Genomic DNA, 20,022 nt, shown 5'->3' with positions numbered 1-20,022 from the left:
TGCGTGTCACAAGAGCGGGAACCGACGCACCTTTTGAAATGCGGATATTCGTGCCATTGACGAATATTAGCTCGGAAGTGCCAGTAAAACGAAAAAAAAAAAACCTTCCCGTTACACATGGAATAGCTTCACCTTTAACATATCACGAGTAAAACGCTTACCGAGGAATCGGTGGCTACCAACTTTAATGCAACTAAGCCCCGCCCCGTTTAACTCTTTTGTTACCGCAAGAAATGTTACCGATTTTGAGAGGTGTAACATTTTTTTTTTTTTTTTGCTGAACATATTGGTTAGGCACGCATTGCGGCGACAAACTGGAGATGACTCCACGCGCTTTCCAACGACATTAGTTTTCATGTTCCCATAATGATCGTGATACAAATGATCAAATTCAAAATTTTTGTCCAGGCATCGAACAAAAAAAAAAGTTCTGAACAATAAACGCCCAGTAGTGTAAAAAAATTTGGGATACACATTTTGTAGGGACACTTTCAGAAACCCGTCGTGGAAAAAATGGAGTTGCGTGGAACAAGTTGTCAGATATAAAAGAAAATGTTAGCACGCGTTGTGCGCATGTCTTGTGGTGAAGCCCAACCTCTATTTCAAAGTTTGCAATTTTGGATGGTTTTCTAGAGGAAATCTGGTGGTTTGACATTATTAAAGCCACCAGTTAGTCTCCAGGTGTTGTAAAAACACCTTGTCAATGGTGATGACCAGCAGGCAAACAAGTGATGCGAAGAAATCCACTTGGAGTTGAAAACCAAGCTCTGTGGTGGATGCTTGTTGACGTTCTGATCATCACTGATCAGTCAGAACTTTCAGTGGCGGTTTTTATCATCTTCTGACTCGCTATGGTCGCCCTGCTTGCAGAAATAAGTTGCGATGCGCTAGAATTGGGCCAAGCAAGCTTTCACCAAGCGACTGTCTCGCTATGAAGAGTTCAGCACTACGCGCCTCCTCGTCGCAGCGCCACCCAACAATTTCGAAAAGAAACAATGTCAAGCCTGTTGGAGACTTTGTCAGAATAAACAGTTCTACTAAGAAGCGACAAAAGACCTCCGGGAATACCCTCGCACGGAAACGAAACTGGCCGCTGAACAGCCGGTGGTATTCAAGGCCAATTGATAGCGTTCTCCTCGTCTGAGTTGATATCCGACGACTTGGTGTTATCTTTCGACTTTCAGCGGAAGCTGTTATCGCAGAAGTAAGTCGTGGGTAAATTGGAAGCACGAGCGACGTGCCTTCTTTTGAACAGTAGCGGGCAACGGAGGAGCCATGGCAAATCAGCCTGCAGTTGCGTAACTGCGTAGTAGCACGAAATATGAATTTTGCAACGCCAGAACGAAACCTATAAACTGCTGGAAACTGGCTGAAAATGACGGTACACTTGCTAGACATGCGGGGGATTGTCGTGGTAACGAAAGAGTTAAGCGCCGAGAACGCAAAATTGCGTATGTATTACGTGCCATGATAGCCTTTTCTCTCGTACGCACACACCCTTCACGTGTGAGGGGAGTTCGTAGGTACACCTATGTTGCTATCGCTTCGGCGGCAGCATACGCGTTACCATGTAGCGCTTGGTAGTACCCTAGGCAGCTGTAGGCTGAGCTCTTGGATTGCTTACGCCACTGTTTCTCAATTAAGAGAGCACCGGGGATCTCTTCTGAGTTTGAAAAAAAATTGATGGAAACTCACAGTGAAGTATGTTTATGCGTGTCGTAGTACATAATTTGCTTTTGCAGCTGAAGTCGGTCGCTCTTGTGCGTATGGCTTTTTTGCGCAGCTGCAGTGTTGTGCAAAAAAGCTAACCTTACAACTTTGGCGAGAAGGGAGGGAAAAAATCGCACTACGATGTGGCAAAGACAATTTTTCTTTGCGTTGTCGGTGAGATTTGTCGAAAGAGAGATAAAAGTGGGGAAGTAAGTTTCGCGGAGGCGTACAGGCGACCTCGCGGACGTGACGGCTCTCATCAATGAGACGCATGCCTCCCACCAAGTGCGCAGGTAAGCTTACGGTGTCGTAAAATTATCAGGTTAGAACTGAGCGTGATCCTGCTTTTGCAGCACATAACGTCCTCTGGCTGCGGACGCACTGCTGCTGAAGCACTTTAAATATCGCGCGTAAAACAGGGCTCGCTAGCCGAAATAGAGTACCAGTTCTTTCACATTGCTAGTGCGGTGGGCGTCAGTAAATTTTGTCGACTCGGGGCTACCAAAAGGGAATCTACATGGCGAGTGAGTAGCGAACTATTTCTTTGACCATTGTCCCTTGACGCAGCAAGCTTTCTCATCGCCTTCTTTTTGTTTGAGCTGTTGGACCCGCGTGTGCACGACTCGCCCGTCAGCGTAAACGAAAGTCACTGTCACTGCGTATCTTAACTGTGTGCCAATTCCGTGCAGTTACAAGATGTATTCCACACTCCTGATCAGAAAGCGAGATATAAAAACATGGGAAACCAGCTTGTGTTGCACCAGACGTCCGCGTAGCTTTCCTTAAGAGAGAGAGAGAGAGAGAGAGAGAGAGAGAAAGACTTTATTTATGGCCAGCAGGGAGTGGGAGGTCGGGATGCGCAGAGCCTCCACATCCCACCCACGTTCACGACGTCTTCGGGACTAGGCCCCGCCGGCGTCGGCGTGAGCGGTGCGCGAAAGGTACTCGGGAGTTCGTCCCTTTCCCCCCCGTCTGCGACTCGCTCCGCTTCTGCCTGGCGAGAGCAGCCTCGAGCTGCTGGACGGCTAGAGTTTGTGCGGCCAGGTCCGTCGAATATACGGCACTCCTTATGGTGTCCGGCAGCCGGCCGTAAGAGCGGTACTATTCCTTGAACCAGTGGTTTTGGCGTAGATTCAGTCAGTTCCACAGCGATGCCTCAGCGAATGACTCTACAAGCACGGGGCGAAATATTCAAAACGCCGCCGATGAAACAACCAGCGTGGAAATGAATTGGCCCCCGTCATTGGCCACGGCAGGTGGATTAATTAAACAGAAAAAGTGGCCGCCGACTACTGGGTTGATTCGCAAGCGGACCACGTGGCCACATCTCTAAGTCGGCCATCAAACGATTTTTCATAACGAAACCAATGCAACTGTGGTGGTTTGGCAGAAAAGAGATGGCGCCGTAATTGCGTATAGGCATCCCAAAATTAGTGAAATTATAAATACGACCACAAATACATAAGTGTAACAAATTATTTCACCCTACCAGACCCAGTTATCCTGAAGGTTTGCCAAGATTGCGGGTCATTTGTCATCCACGCGAGCGGTGGCCTACGGCATCCGCTAAAAATGGGCACATTCCATCCTAACGCTTCGTGAGATGGAGTACGCTACCGCATACGCGCAAGCAGGGCATAGAACGTACCCTCGTAGCGAAGCGACTGTAACCGTTTGAACCTTATCCTGCCGGCTCAACAAAGGGACACCAACATATATAAGGGACACCAACATATATAAAAACAGAATGCACATAAAAAGCGCACGTAACAAAGCTAAGACGCAGCAAACCAAGGGTAACTAAAAGGAACCATGAAGACAAAGACAACCCTTATTCAATTTGAAAGGACTAGCTGTTAGTAACTCACTCAAGTCCATTCCAGCCGTAAAGGACGTGTTTTTAACCGAAGAAAAATCGGGAATATCTTTAAAGCTGCAAATTTCGGGCTTCACGGCATCAGGAGCGACGTACAAGGGGGAAGGCTAAAAACGGTTCCCATTGCGTTAACTGCACGTTAGCACTCAATTGGTGCGGTCAAGCTGAACTAGAGATTCCAGAACAATGGCCTTCATACTTCTTGCTTTTGGCTTTGGCCGGCGGCCACCAATCGCATAAACAAGTTTCGGTGACGTTATAACGTACCCGCGAGAAAGTGTGCGGTGAGTCGCCCACTGCTTCATATGTTTCTCTTAATACCTAGCTGAGCAGTTGCAAGTTTGAGTCAAAAGTGGGGTGGTCATGCAATCTCCTCATTGAACCAAACTTGTATTTTGTCTTCACGGCCCATTTAACAACAAAAAATTGGGGTTGATCCCTCTTTCATAGGAATCGATAAAACATGAAAGTGAAAGGTGCCTTCACAGGAGCATTTGAATGTTAAAGGAACCTCCTTCATGTGTGAAGGGTTGGCGAGCCTGGCCCCGCCAGACGAAGTGACGCCGACACGCAAGAAACAAAAAAAATAACCGGTTTATTGTGGGAAAACAAAGCCAAAAATGACACGCACAGAAACAGCAGCTTCGAACAAATAACGGTCACGGGAACAACGCGACAGCGGAGGGTGCCCCCGTATACGAAGGCGCTGGCATCGAGGCGCCAACTGTCGGCGCTTATTAGCGTCATGAAGTGCTACTTCACTTCGCCTCTCCTTGGCGGCAGCACCATCTGAATGAGTCGTAGGGAAGGACGTAAGCCGCGTTCGTAGAGCTGCTCATGTCTCTGCTCATAGCGCAGTGGGTAGAGCGCCACGTACCTCCCGTTGTTCCGAGAGAGTTCGTGGGCTCGAGTCCTGGCGCCGCCGCGTCAATGGCGCTTTTTGTGGCGACGTCACTTCCGTGACAGGTTTGACATCTGTGAAATCTTGGTGTACCCGGGCATACAACACTTTCGTGTTAAAATGACGCTATGGGGCAAGCCTTAGCACGATACACTCAGTTGCGGCGCAGGCAATGGAAGCATGCTCACTACAGAACTAGCAATTAGAGGATAAGCAAATACGTTTCCAGTAAATGTTACCTTTGCTTGGTAATGCGAAAGCGGGTATTTGCCCCCTTCCCACGGGCCGTTCTAACAAATGGAGAAGATGTGACGCCACTGTAGGCGCCACGCAACGTCTGCACGTAAAAGGAGCATGCTTCCTTCCCGCGTGACTTCCTGTATGAATTTCATCTATGCTGTGTCTACTACGACGGCGTCTGAAGCGTCTGCCCGAACACCGGGAGCATAGATAGCGCTTCCCCTCCCCTCTGCGCCAAGGAACATGGTGGCGCACACAATTCCCGCATATCCGTTAGACAATTGGGCACTAATGCTTTTGGGTCCATTATATCACAACGTTTGCTAAGGTACCCTTGATTCTTCGTCACATAGTCCGTTGTGTGCCCTTAATACACTCAATCCAGAAATTAGGCGACTGTGAGACCGGAAAATGTATTCAGTGTGACATAAAAATTAGTGCCATATCGCGGACGACCGAGTATACTGTAATATTCTAGCTTGCCGTAGAGGCAGTTGACTTCAGCCAGGTTATCTATCAAGTCAGCGCGGTTTTTCGACATTTGTAGTGCGGGCAATGGGAGTCCATGGAAGCGCATACCTTTCCGTCACTGACGTCGCGAAGCTTGGCGTTGAGCGCCTCGCGGCCGCGCCGCCCGTCGCTGCGGTCGATGAAAACGCTCCCGGTCAGCCAGCAAAGCAAACCGACGGGGCCGCTGTAGAGGAACCACTTTTTTATCACTGGAACGCACGGGTGGAACAGCCGCCAGTGAGACACAATGCCTGCGACGTAGCAGCGCAGCCGTCACGCACTGTTTCTCAGGAACATGCTCGCTTGCACCATGAGACTTTCTTTGCGATGCATTAATTGCTACACCACTCTAAATTGTTCAGGTTGGCTCCCAGTAGCCAGAGTATCCAGACCATAAAAAAACCCTAATTTCAGCACCCAGACCATGAAAAAACCCTAATTGAAGATCCATTAGGGAACATGAAGACAACATACAACCTTGTTTAAATATCTTCAGTACCTCACCCAGCTTCATTCCAGCCACGAAAGAACCGAAAAAATGCAAGAAGTATCGAAAAACTTTCAAATTTCTCGCTAAAGTGACGTGTTATGGGCAGGAGTGACGTCATATGGGTCACCACTAAAAACATTTTTATCTGTGTGTGAACTGCAAGTCAGCATTCAAGGGACGCGATCAAACGGCACCACAGACCCCACCACAATCGCTCAGTCATGTGTTTTAGCGGTGGTTCAGTTCGATGGCTCACCATCACCAAACAAGATTCTGTGACGTCATAGAAAAGTTGCCGTAAAATTACTGCGGAGCCACCACTGCTTCACATGTTTTCTTTAATATCTCCATTATTTGTTTGAAGCTTGCGATAAAATTAGGTTTAGGTTACCGGGACGAAGCAGTCTTTTTCATGACCCAAATTTGTAATCTGTCTTCATGGTTCCTGTAAGAATGCGCGAGCACCTCGTCCCACTCCCTCGCCAACGTGAGGCTCTACCCGATGCGAGCGCCTCGCTCCTGCTCAGTCACAAGCCCGCAACAAGAATATATAGGAGGCGACAAAGCCCATTGCGGCAAGTGCGGGCGAGCGACCAGATAATGTCACAACGAAAACCGAAGCGGACTGCGAAGCTTTGTAGCTACGACGGCGAAGGAGAGGGTAGCGGCACCTGATGGACGAAACGATATCGCCCGCAATGCAATCCGTGGCTGCACAGTGCAGTGCCGACCGCAGTGGCCGCGCAGTTTCTTCACCCATGGCAGGTGCCGCTAGCTTAACCTCTGACGAGCGCTTTTGACATTATCTGGCCGCCCTAGGAAGCCTCGTTTCACCTCCTTTCTCGCATGTCACTCGTATACGTTGTGCCGATCGTGCTTAGCGCTCTAACCATCCCAGACGTCCCGCTTGCTCACTTTAGCAGCGGCATTGGCTGCGTGTCGCTCCTTATGTTGCACACCACTACCGGAATATCGCCGTTGTCATTCCAATTCCTTCCTCCTTCGCCACCCTACACTAGCTGCCCATTCGATTCTACAACGCGTACAAGCGGAGACCGTAGTCACCGGGCCCCTCGAGACATCGTGCGACTGAACAAGCGCGTCTACAGAGGCAGGTGGTGAGCCGCGCTTCGACTTGACGTCTCTCCGTCGACATCGGCCACGTCGAGAAGGCAAGCTCCACTCTCAAGAAGGCAGCTCTCTCCACGCGGCCGTGCCACTCCCTCCTTATGTGCTCTCCTGTAGCTCGCTCTGCTGTGGATCTACGCGAGACTTTTGACGCCATGCCCCATCTTTTGCTCACGTAACAAAGCTGTGGATCGCCACCTACCGCAAAAAAAAAAAAATTAAGGACCAAAAAATTGATAGGGCACAAATAACAAGTTGGATCGGCATACACGAAGATGCTGAAGGCGCAGAAAACACAGACGCAATACGAAATAAAAAAAGACAAGCACAACAGGCACGGCGTTTTGTCTTTAGCGCAAGTTTCTTCCCTCATCTTGAGCTTTTAGTTTTTGAAGTACGGCACCTAAGCCCCCCCCCCTCCCCCCCCCCCTATGGCACTGAAGGCGGAAGCATTGGTGTCCAATTGTCCAACGTGCCCTCTCCATGCCATCATCACGCTTTGTTTTCCCTTTTCTTTCTTCCCTCCGTTACTTTGACTCGAGAATGGCCAATCGCTCTTGTTAGGCCTATACCTAGGCTTAACTTTATTACCCGTAGTTATGAGCCTTACGACGTACCAAGCTGTGTCAACGAATTGTACGTCAAGCTGCGTGTAACAGTTGGTATCAGAGTTCATAGCCCTAACTCTATAGGCCTAACCCATAGGCCTAACCCATCATAGGGGTTCCTAGGCCTAACCCATTTATTGGGGCACTGTGGTACGATAGCAAGTTTCAGTGGATGCCCCGTGACGGCGCACCTAACGCCAGGCCGGCACATACCCCCGTTTGCATCACCAAGCAAAGGACGTTTACTGTGGACGTACTTTGCTGCTCGCCTGTATAATTGCTACTCCTGTAATTGCTGCGATTAAATTAGTCACGTAGGCTCTTTAACACCAGTTTCTAAGTCGAAGACCCCAATACATCACTATAAATCCACCTTCGGTGAGCCAGAGCTATCGAATTGTGGTCGTTTATCAATGCGGATGCCCTGAGTTCACCTCCAACCCAGAGCAACATTTTCCCAATTTTCTTTTCAGCTCAAGTACTCTACTTTCGTTCTCTTTGCACCGTCTGACGCTTTAAGTGCCATTTCTTGCTGAGAAAACAGGGCGCCGTATTTTCGACCTCCCGAATATCACATTAAAATGTCACGGTTATTCACAGTGCATTGTCTCTTACGTTACGGCGAGATGCGCAAGGACATTCTTCTAAGTGCAGCCCCTTCAGTTAACTTGTCGCGCGTTTTCGAGAGAGAGAGAGAGAAATAACATTTATTTGGTATCCGGCATGTGGGAAGTCTCCGGCCACGCAGGGCGCGGTTGATCCCTGTCTTTGAACTATGGCTAATACGCCCTATAGTTCCGGGCTTAGACCCCGAGGATTGTGGCTCCGGCTAGGCGTCAGGTACTCGGGCTCCTCTACTCCCGTTTACCGGGGCAGAGGTTCCCTTTCTCGTCTGCTTCGCTAGAGCCTCCTCGAGCCGCTGGATGGCCCTGCGTTGTGTTGTTGGATCTTCGGAACGTAACCACGCTCCCACTTCTTCGGGGTATGTCGCATCCAGGCACTGCGCATCCACTGCGTTCACAGCACTGTCACACTCCCCCCACATGATGTGCTTGAGGGTGGCGGGTTCGCGTCTGCACACACTACACACGGTGTCCACGAACATTTCCGGGCATATGTGTCGGGCCAGGGTGGGCGTCAACACACATTCTGTTTGTAGTTGTCGTAGTCTCACCGCCTCCGCGCACGTGAGTTCACGGTGCGGTGGCGGAAAGGCTCTCCTGGCTTCCCTGTAGGCTGCTAGGATCCCGCTGTATTCTGTGAGGGGCTCGCAGTCTTGTTCTTGGTCTTCTCCGCTGGTGTCGAAAGACGCGGTCGCCTCGGTCCGGCACGTGACGAGGACACGGGCCGTGGCGTCCGCTTCTTCGTTGCGGTTCTTGATGTTGGTAGCTAGTTCGTTGCCCATATGGGCCGGGAACCATTTGATGGTGATGTTGGGAGATCTCGCTGCGGTGCCCTGAGATGCCTGCTCGACCCCTCGGGGTCTCGCTAGCCTCTCCGCACCACGCCAGACCGTTCCTCGAGCGAAGTTTCGGATTGCTGACTTCGAGTCGCTCAGTATTGTACGTGTGTTTGGTAGTCCCATGGCCAGCGCTATTGCCGCCTCTTCCGCTTGGCCGACTGTTTTCGTGCGTACGGAGCACGCTGACAGGAGTTCGCCGGTGGATGCCTTGATTGCCACCGTTGCGAAGACGTTACGGGTCCTTGGGTATCTTGCGACATCCACGAACACCGCACCCTCGTCTAGTTGGTGATGCTTGGCTAGTGCGGCCGCTCTTGCAGCTCGCCTTCCCACATCTCTCTCTGGATTGGTGTTTCTTGGCAGGGGGTAAACGATGATTTTCCTTGCCAATTCGTCTGGCAGGAGGGCTTGTTCCTCCAGCTCTCCTTCTAGCTCGCAGCTTGATCGGGCCCCTGGCAGGATCCCCACTCGATCCAGTAGTCTTCTCCCCGTCGCGGTACTACCCAGACGGTGTAGTTGCGACGTTCTCTGGGCCTCGCTGATCTCTGAGAGCGTGTTATGTGCACCCAGAGACAGCAAGGCCGTAGTTCTTGTACCCGGTAGGAGACCCATGGCTCCCACGTAGGCTTTTCGGATGGCCGCGTCGATTTTGGACCGTTCTGCTGCGGTCCATCGGTGGAAGGCCCCTGCGTATGCCGCATGGCTTACGACGAAAGCCTGTAGCAGCCGCAGAAGTCCCCTTTCGTTCATACCTCAGTAGCGTGTCGAGACCCTCTTGACCAGGCGTGCTGCGATGCCTATCTTGGTCGTAATATTCTTTACTGCCGTGGCGTTTGTTTGGGTGCCGTCGATGTACATGCCCAGGACCCGGAGGCCTGGGATGTGCGGGATCGGCGCGCCACTGTCGGTGCGTATCGTTATGTTCTTTTCTGCTTCTTGGCTTGCCCTCTTCCTGTGCCTCCCTGGTGGCGGCAGGATGAGTAGCTGTGACTTTTGCGGTGAGCACCGAAGACCTGTGTCCGTGAGGGCGGTCTCTACAGCGCTCACCGCTGCTTGGAGATCTTCTTCGATTTTTCCGTCGCTTCCGCCGGTAACCCATATGGTCACGTCGTCTGCGTATAGGCAGTGTCGGACCCTCGGGCTTAACGCTTCCAGGCGTTTGGCCACCTCTAGCATCACGATGTTAAACAGGAACGGGGAGATGACCGAGCCCTGTGGGGTCCCGACACTGCCCAGCTTCCGTTCTTCTAGTTTCTGCCCTCCCACTTCTAGCCTGGCTGTCCGGCCTGTGAGAAAGGCTCTGATGTAGTTGTACGTTCTTCTTCCTAGCCCAAGGCGGGATACCTGGGCCAGAACCGCCGAGTGCTTCACGTTGTCGAAGGCACTCTGCAGGTCCAAGCCCAGTATGGCTCGGTTGTCATTCTTGGGAATCCCGCCCGGGGGGTCGAGGACTTCTCTCTGGATCAGAAGCATTGCGTCTTGAGTACCCAGTTTGGCTCGGAAGCCGAGCATCGTGTCTGGGTATTTGTTGTTTGCTTCCAGGTAGCGGTTCCACCGGGTGTTGAGGACGTGCTCCAGCACCTTACCCACGCAGGACGTGAGCGAGATGGGTCGCAGTCCGTCAATTCCCGGTGGCTTATACGGTTTTGGCAGCAGGATCGTTTTCGCTGTCTTCCATGCTTGGGGTAGCGTGCCATTGCGCCAGCAGACGTTGTAATAGTTCGTCAGGGATGATATCGCTGCGTCGCTCAGGTTGCGTAGGGACTTGTTAGAGATCTTGTCGGGACCGGCTTCCGAACGACAGTTCAGTTCTTGCGTGGCTTGCCTAACCTCCCACTCTTCTATGTCTCGATCGAGGTGGGAGTTTGGCTGGCCAGCGTAGTCCGGGTGATCTTCGCTGTTAGTGGAAGGGAGGTAACGCTCGTTGAGACGTTTGTGCATCTCTTCTTCCCCTAGTTGGCGAGCAGTAGTGTGTAGTTTTGGGCCATTCTTGTACGTTGGTATTCGCCGCTCCTAGTTTCGTCCATCAGTTGCCTGAGGAGTTTCCAGGGGCTGCTTCGATGTAGCTGTCCTTCAGCTTGGCTGCAGAGTGCGAACCACTGCTGTGAGCAGAGCTGTCTACTGTGTCGCTCGATTTCTCTACCGAGCTCGGCGATTCTCTTGCGTAGTTTCCTGTTGTGTCGTTGCCGACGCCATCTCTTCTGGAGCGAGCGCCTTGCTTCAAGAAGATGGGCCAGACGTGGGTCCATGGCTTCTATTTCCTCTGGAGCTTCGATTTCTTCGGTGGCTCCTTCCGTCGCCGCCAGCAACTTCGCTGACCATGCATTGATTTCGTCAATGTCGCCCAGTTCCGTATTGCGGAACTTGCTCCAGTTGACCAGTTTGTGTGTCTTGCTCTTGCCGCTGCTTTTTTCACCCTTGAGGTGGGCTAGCGGCAGTTCGATTTCGATAATGAAATGGTCACTACCTAGATTAATCCCCGTGTTCCTCCACTTGGCGGTGCCACCTTCGGGTAGCAACCCAAAGGCGAGGTCTGGGTTCGTATCTCGTGTAGCCGACGTGCCTATCCTGGATGGTTGGGATGGGTTGGTTAGTAGTGTGAACCCGGCTGCCGCCGCGTCTTCGAGAATATCTTTCCCTTTAGACGTAGTGGTCGTGTAGCCCAGTTGTTGTGTGCTGAGCGTTGAAGTCTCCGCATATTATCGCTGCGGAGTCTCCTTTCTTGGCTAGGTCTCGTTGTGCTTGAACCGTAGCTTCTTTAATCTTATGGAAGAGAGTCTTGAACTTCTGCTTTCCATGTCTGGGGTTGCTGTAGGTGTTGGCAAGTAGGATGTTCGTCGCTGTCTTGCTCTTCCTGCCGCCTCTCGCCTTGTGTCCCTTGCCCCGTATTGCTAGCTCGGTAACACATAGTTCTAAGGCAGTGTCCCTGTTGCCCAGGAACCGTTGGTGTTTCACGTGGGCGATTCCCTTACGGACAAACGTGCACACTCCCTGCGCCGCACCCTTCCCGCATGTACGGGCGGATGGCGGGCTGGCGTGTGCCCGGTATCCGGGAAGCCCAGGTGTATCTTCTATATGAGTCTCTTGTATGACTATCACGTCCGGACGCGCCGTCGGGGCCAGCGATCTAATGTGTTGTTGTAGGACTGCTTTTCGGCACCGGAAGCCGTTTGCGTTCCAATGCCATATTCTCAGGCTATTGTTGCTGTCCATCTTTAAGTAGGGTTCCGATTTCTTCGCGATGTTGTTGCAGCATACTGCGCGTTTTCGAGGCTTGCATGTGCAAAACCGCGAGAACAAATGATTTCGTTTCGTCTGTGGTATTCTCCGATTCTTGAGCCTTCCAGTCCCAGATAAATGATGCACGTCGAACCAACGCGAACTACTCAGTTTTTGTGAGGAGTTAGCTGCGGAGGAATTGACACCCATTTCATTTTTTTGCATCACCTGTTAGTTTATGCTCATAAAATAGCTCACGTGAACCCACGCGCACACAGGACGGAATGGGCGGCGCGTGCCAGGCGTGGTCGATATAAATCATGTTCTATAGAATAGGCTAAATATTTAACCACAGGAAGATACATGCCTGTTTCCAGGAAATATGTGTCCATGCGCACGTATACGGCGTGAGTTCGTCGTATACAGCCCAATGCGTGAGTCGTAATAGTAGTAGTCAGTGGTTGCTGAGGCCGACGTAGCCTCGCATGACACTAGCAATTGCTCCACCTAAGTGACACCATACCTTATCTACGACAATCCGCTCTATACTAACCGCCATATAGTTTCCTAATAATTATACTATACTCTGGCGCATGTTAAGGATACCAATAGCATATGTGGCGCATATCTCCGCCGACGTCACGGACTCATGACGTCAACAAGCACGCGCGTTTTGAAAGAAGATAGCGCTTAATGCGTGACATCCTCTTCTTTTCTCAGATAGTTTGTTCGTCGTCGCTACAGTAGTTTATGCGTAGATTAAGTTCGGAAAAACACGGAAACGACTCGTGTCACGTTCAAGATACTCGTATTACGCACTCCTTTCGCCGCGCGGAGGAACAGCCGGCTGCCGTGACCAGGCGCAGCCCTGGCAACTTCTGTTGTCGTTTTTAAGTTGTACCCGAGTATACAGGGAAATCGGGCGTCAGTGTATATGCGATCTGCGCTACAACGAGAGTGCCGTCGTGTACCGCAAAGGAGCGTTCCGTGTTTACTTGGCATGGCTCATGGCCAAGCCCGAAAGTTGCCTGCAACAGCAAAACAAAAATGTAGTAATGAGGTTTAAAGTGTATATAAGGTCGGTTTATGGATAAAAAAAAAACTCCTACTCTTGAGAACCTGTCAAGCATTTCATAAAACATTCATACGAGTAGAAGAACTAGAACAAGAAATATCTCGCTTGTTGTTTCTTTCGTCCCCAGGAGCGACAAGTAGCGATGCTGTAAGCCAGGCCAAGTAAGAATGTAACACTACCAGCTGTTATGGCAGTCTCCATGGCAGCAAGGCATTTGATGAAGTTTTTTTTCCTAGTGCATATTAGAATAAAGCATTACACTACCTACCACGATGGCTTACTGGCCAGACATTTTGCGGCCACGCGCGAGGTCAAGGGTTCCATACCTGCTAGCTGTGGCAGCTTTGCTGATAGAGAACAAAAAAAAAATTACACCATCTTCCCACGTGGGAACCCTGAGGAGATGCAAAGCATCTCGAGTTTGCACGAGTTTGCGCGGCTTTGCACGGAGTTTGCACTGCTCGACGTTGCCGTTTCGAAGCGGCTTCACGTTCTCAAAGCGACGAATCCGCTGCTCGACGGCGACGTTTCGAATCGTTGTGTTGACGAACGGCATCCGGATCCGCTGCTCGGCGTTTCGAAGCGGCTTCGCGTTCTCGAAGCGCGGGATCCGGTGCGCGACGCTGGCGTTTACGTTCTGCGTCGCGAGCTCTATTCTGCGCAGCCTTGCCTTCAGCGGTGCTCGCGGTTCTGGAAGTGGGCTGGTTGTTGCTGGTTGAAGGCGTGACAGCCGGTTCACTGCCAGAATTGTTGGCGTCCATTGTCAGCTCATCGGACGGCGCAGCGTTGTCTCGACAGAAAGTAGCAACTGAAGGGAGCAGCGGCGCAGACCTGGTTATCTGAAGTGGAGAGGTGGAGGGAAGAGGAGGAGCAGGGCGCACAGGTGGTGTGGAGATGGGGAGAGGAGGAGCAGCGCGCGCGCTATCGCACAGGTGATGTGGAGAGCGGCGTTATCACAGCTGTTGTGGAGAGGAGGAAAGGTGTGGACGCCGGACCCCGGACGATGGAGCCTCGACTAAGAGATGCTTTGCATCTAAAACTCCAGGGTGCCCGGAATTTATGGCTTGTTATCAAGCCTTAGAAGGTGTCGATTAACGCCAAAAGCCAGTCACTACTGCGCATGAATCATGAAAAGCAATGCCTTCGGTGAAGTACATCGAAATTTCAATCGATATTCTAGCCTGGGAGAGATGATAGTCGGACTTTGGTAGTCGGTAGTCGGACTTGGCGTAACCCCCTGAAGGGAAAAAATGCATATTTTAAAACAGTTTAAAGGTTATGTAGAGTACGCCCAGTGCTTACCGAATGTTTTTTTTAATGCTCATTGATTTCCTTTTACGAAGATTGAAAATGAACGGCATTGTCTAGCATTTGAGAAAGAATATGCTGCTCTAAATACACGGGTGACATCCCGCGAGGTACTTCAGAAATCGTTTGTAGGGCATCCGGATCAATTGAGCTCACTACTGTCTCTGATAAGGTTGTTGTATGTTTCGATAAACTACTCTAAAACAAACAATTAAATCCGCGGCAGAGCGAGGAAGGTCGTAACTCTTCTCGCCACCGAAGGGACCCCGGAGCAACTCAAATCTTTTCGCGAGGCTGAATGGTCAGTACAGCGGCTCACCGATGATGTCCAAGGAGTTCTGGTGGTTCGCGACAAGGATGCAGTTTCGGACACTCGCCAGCCTTTCTGCGTGTAGCACCTTGAAGCCGACGCCGAAGAGGAGCCGACTGCGACCGCGGAACACACGCCAAACGTGCCTGCATGGGAGCGAGGGCCCACCGACACACGTTTGGTATACTTGCGGGTATAGGGCCCCTCCACCTAATGTATACCTCTAAGCAGAGTTCATCATCCAGGCACTCGTGAAAGCCCACCCCAAAAAGTGCCGCCCATTTCCAGTTTTGGGGATCTGTTCTACGGGTTCGTCGATTTTTATCTACCACAGATTATCATATGTGTTGCTACAGCTGGGCTTTGTTTGCGCGTAGGCCCGCATACGGACAGGCCACAGGACCTAACACATACGCTGTCAGTTCTGGTTAGGTTCGTGGCCGTATTTCTCGTGACTCCCGGCTATCAAATTCATATACGCCAAGTATCATTGTGAATCTTGGGGAGAACGAATTGCACGGTTCCTGAACCGAACCTCAATTCTGCTTCTAGTTTTAAGGCGCAGCGCTGGTAACAATTGCCGGAACATTTAGGGCAGACGCAGGTGTCCTCCGGACGGCTCCTCCCCACAGCTTCGACTGTGTGTGTCAAAATGGAAGTTTCGAGACTGCAGCAAACAATAAAAATCGGCATCATTTGCGCTCCGAGTGGGTTCCTTACCAGCAGCCCTCAAATGTCGCATCTCATGTTCTACAAATGAAGCTACCGGAAGGACTGTATAGCCCTGTATTTTCTAGGGTACACACTAAACTTTTTTACACCCTTTTTGGCCGAAAAGGGTGTAAAAATCTTGTCCCATGGCTAACACCCTTGAAAGGTGTTTTGGCAAAAAAGGGTGTATGGATGAAAAAAGGGTATTGAGCTTAACACCTTTAAAAAAGGGTGTTGAGGATGCTCAACACCCCAAAAACGGGTGTCGAGCCTCACACCATTTTTTTGGGTGACAGCATGCGCGGTGGCAATGTGAATCGGCGGAGTGCGCAGCATTCAACACAAACAGTCAATACGCACAAGTAACAGTTGGAACAGTTGAATTTAGCAAGAAAACGAACTGGATACAAGCGGTACAGGGAGTGCATACTTAGTAACACATGTGCTGTTCTCGATTTTATATCTAGCAGCGGAAAGCCCCCCGATCGAGTCGGTGGGCTTGTCGCAAAAACAGATATTTTAGCGCTAATTTTGAAAGTATGGATTTTACTATGATAATATACAAATCAACACGCGGATCTGCAAAAACTTTTTAATTACGAGGTAGTTTTTGTGTTTCATAACTTATAGGATTTTATTGAATACCGAACAAATCTTCCCCGCCACCTCAACACCCTTCAAAAATGGTGTTCCTTATTTCAACACCCTTTTTACCAGAAGGGTGTAAAACTACAAATTAGGGGGTTCGAAACTAAGAAAAAGGGCGTAAAGAAAAAGGCTGTAAGAAAAAGGGTGTAAGAAAAGACCGAAAAATAAGAAAAAAGGTGAGGAGACCAACTTTGGAGGCATTTTGTACCTGTTTACACGGGTGGACGAACATTTTCTACAAGCGGGGGGTGTTTTGTACCTCACGATGTTTAAAGCAATATGAATTGACAATTTATTACCAGAGAAGCTCTTTAAGCTTGAGCTAGTTTCGGTGGCGTCAGCAAAAAAATATAAAGATAAAGAACTGCGGCACCTGTAAAGGGTGCACGACTGCAGATAGGGTATTATAAAGTGAAGTCGGCTTTCGAGTTTGTTAGACTGTGAGCGCAAGGGGCGTATGCGCATGCGTACCTCTTACTGTACCATTTCAAAGGTACTAGTCTTTTTTGGATTCTAAAAGGCAGAAAAATTGGCGCCGCTTGCAATAATGGTGCAAGGCTGGAGAAAAAGCATAGCTGGGGAGCTTGTTCTCCCCTTGGAGCCCTTGGCAGAGTGTGTGTGTGTGGGGGGGGGGGGAGGGGCAGAACAACCTTGTCAAATTCGGTTAAACTTGGCCTCACCCCTCAGCGGTCATCCAAGCTTAGCAAGAACATTGCAAAGCTTAGCAAACATAACCAAACTTAGCAATACCGGAAGAAACTAGGTCGACCCTAGCTCCGCTGTTCTTTTTTTGCAACTGAACACCTATTTCACACCGTTTCAACAACCTACAGAAAGCCAAGCGTGTTGCAGTCGGTAAACACTCTTTTCGCCACACGGCTATACAGTCTTTTTAATTTTGAAAGTTCAAATTGGTGTTTCACGTGCCAAAGCTAAACTTGGGAGATGAGGTGCACCGCATATGGAAACGAGCGATCATTGCATACGAGCAATTATTTCTCTTGCATGCGTTTGAAAATTTCTTGCGGGTAGAGGAGTATATGAGGGGGTGTCTTCTTCTTTACAGTGCTATTATGCATCCAAACATGGCCTTATTCAATGAACACCTGAACACCTTTTCCACACCCTTTCAACACCCTAAGGAAAACCAAGGGTGCTGAAGTTGATCAACACGCTTTTTTTCATACAAAAAGGGTGTAGAGCTAGGAAAAGGGTGTTGAGATTCAAGAAAAAGGGTGTAAAGGCCTCCCAACACCCTTTTTCCACTTATGCTACACCCTTCTTGGCTAAAAGGGCGTAAAAAAGTTTAGTATGTATTTACTTGTATGCAAGTTTTCACGGCGTTTTGGGGGCTTTCGGGTCGAAGGGGACCATATTTTTGTCGCCCACCCAGCAGTGACTCTGAAATTAACGTCATGGCTGTAGCATCCAACAGGCCTGACCCTTCGTATATGATACTATGTATGTATGTATGTATGCATGTATGTATGTATGTATGTATGCATGCATGCATGCATGTATGTATGTATGTGTGTATTTGTATATGTATGTATGTATGTATGGATGGATGTATGTATGTATGTATGCATGCATGTAGCGAATCAGAATGTGAAATGAGGGGTTGGTTGAATTAACCCAGAAATAAGGGTTGGCAGTCAAGAAAACCTCGGAAAGCAAAGGGGAGAATGTGGTAGGTCATTGAAACCGAAAAAGAATTTTGGAAAGCCAGAAAGAAAGTGGAGAAAAAATGCCCGCCAGGTGAGATTCGAACCCACGACCTCCAGAATACGCGTCTGGTGCGATGACCACTACGCTACCGGCGGGGATATTTCCCCCTTCACTTTCTGGGGTATTTATGTTAAGGTAGTTTTGTTTCCTGCGCTTGGGGGTGGTAGCCAACGCCACTCGGACTACTGGTGGTAAAGGGGACCTTCTTTTTTAACCCCCGGGCCGTGACTCGAGTGTCTACAGTCACACCCATTTACAGTCAAACACGGCTATAACGAACCCGGCTAGAGCGAATTATGCTATATATCGAACAAAAATATTTCAGTTACGGAAATACATGGGAAACATATTCCTTTTAACGAAGTTCGCATTCCATATATAGAACTCTGTGCGCCTAGAATGGCCGCCGAAATGCATGGTCTCGGATCGGCGATTGAGATGTGAATTGGCCGCGACCGCGGAGCGACAGCCGCGACTGAGACGTTGCGCCTCTTATGGAGCGACGTGACGCCCGACACTTTCCTTAACTGTTTCCGACGCGCGGGACTCATGACGGAACCCGCCCAGTCAACGAGTCCGGAACAAGACAGCAGCATTGGTGAACTGTGGGAAGAGCTCGCCAATGTTCCGGATGATATCGAGAGTGAAAGCCGTCCGACGCTTATAATGAAGCGCTTTCGGCAGTCCATGTGCTCCGCCAATGCTTCTTCGATTTTGGAGAATGTGGACTCGAAATGGTGCAAACAATGTTTCGTGTAGAGAATGCTATGCTATAGTTCATCTCACAAGCTAGCTGCAGCACTGTGGAGGCTACATTGTTATCAATAGTGCGCCCACTGAGGGCGCCTAATCCGCCGTGAAGGGGGTCCTGAAAGGACACTCCCTTCTCCCCTCTCGGCAAGTGGCACCGCACAGCCCCGGCGCCTTTTGTCACTTCCTTCGCGGTGAGTTAGGTGCCCTGAGGGGGACAACAATGTCGCCTCCACAGTGCTGCAGCTAGCTTGTGAGACGAACTATAGTTGAAGCCGCCAAAACGAAAGTGAAAACAAAAATCACCGTTTTTTCTTTTCAAAGTAGGCAGTTCAAGCGGGAAGTAGCTTTATTACTTGCAATAAATGGATTATTTTGGGTATGGTAATGGCTACTTTACTGTGTTCGTTTCTGCATGCGGGGATGGTGGAGTTGGGGAGGGAGAGGGAGGGGGGGGGGGATTGCGAACTCCCACGGATTGCGAGCTTGTAACAATAAGTTAGTTATAAACGGGTTCGGCTATATCGAACTATTGGATATATCGAACTAATCGCGGTGCATATTGTAATTCGCTATAAACGGGTTTGATTGTATAGCGAACTGCAATATGCGCCACGATTAGTTCGATATATCCAATAGTACGAATTAGCCGAACCCACCCATAACGAGTTTTTTTACGAGTTCGCAGTACGCCCCCCCCCCCCTCCCGCGTCCTGCCATTTCCGCATGCAGAAACGAACATAACAAAGTATGTCATTATCATACATAAAACTATCTATTTATTACAAGCAATAAAGCCACTTTCCGCTGTAACTATACCTACATTCCAAAAAGCGGTGACTCTTGTATTCAATTTCGTTTAGGCGGCGTCAACTAGCACAGCATTCTCTACACAAGACATCATTTGCATCAGTTGCAGTCGCTGTCCTTCAATATCGAAGCATCGCATGGCTTTCACTCGCGACATCCTCCGCCTCTTCGGTGCTTCCAGCAGCGCCAGCAGCCATGACATCGGCGATGGTGTCGACGTCCGAGGGGCTCACAGTGAAGGCAACGTCGTCGTCGACACTCAGGCAATCCTCGAAGGGCACTCCTTTCAGCACAACACGGTGAACGTTGGCGAGCTCTTCTCACAGTTCATCGATGCTTTCATCTTGATCCGGACTCGCTGACTGGGAGGGTTTAATCAAGAGACAGGCGCGCGGAAACAGTTACGGAAAGTGCCGGGAGTCAGATCGCTCCATGGGAGGCTCAAAATCTCCATCGCAGCCAATCAACATCTCAATCGCCGCTCCGAGACCATGCATTTTGGAGGCAATTCTGGGAGCGCCGAGTTCGATATATCAGA

General features: G+C 50.0%; 1 protein-coding gene and 1 non-coding gene across 2 annotated transcripts in view; both read right to left on the bottom strand.

Moving 5' to 3' along the window:
* Nucleotides 1–20,022, bottom strand: part of LOC144158482 (1-acyl-sn-glycerol-3-phosphate acyltransferase alpha-like) — a 62,416-nt gene that overhangs the window by 39,117 nt on the left and 3,277 nt on the right. Inside the window, exons 2-4 of the mRNA XM_077689388.1 lie at nt 19,809–19,846; nt 14,847–14,953; nt 5,307–5,488 (exon numbers count right to left, since the gene is read on the bottom strand). Coding sequence (XP_077545514.1) covers nt 5,307–5,488; nt 14,847–14,953; nt 19,809–19,846 — 327 coding nt within the window. The remainder of the gene's footprint in view (nt 1–5,306; nt 5,489–14,846; nt 14,954–19,808; nt 19,847–20,022) is intronic.
* On the bottom strand, nt 17,947–18,019 carry Trnat-cgu (transfer RNA threonine (anticodon CGU)). Its single transcript has one exon. It is a non-coding gene; the product is annotated as a tRNA-Thr (tRNA).

This window comes from Haemaphysalis longicornis, unplaced genomic scaffold (assembly GCF_048455015.1).
Source record: "Haemaphysalis longicornis isolate Haplotype H1 unplaced genomic scaffold, Haemaphysalis longicornis Haplotype H1 scaffold_1, whole genome shotgun sequence".
NCBI classification, from domain to species: domain Eukaryota; kingdom Metazoa; phylum Arthropoda; class Arachnida; order Ixodida; family Ixodidae; genus Haemaphysalis; species Haemaphysalis longicornis.
This window is presented reverse-complemented; position numbering and strand designations above follow the sequence as displayed.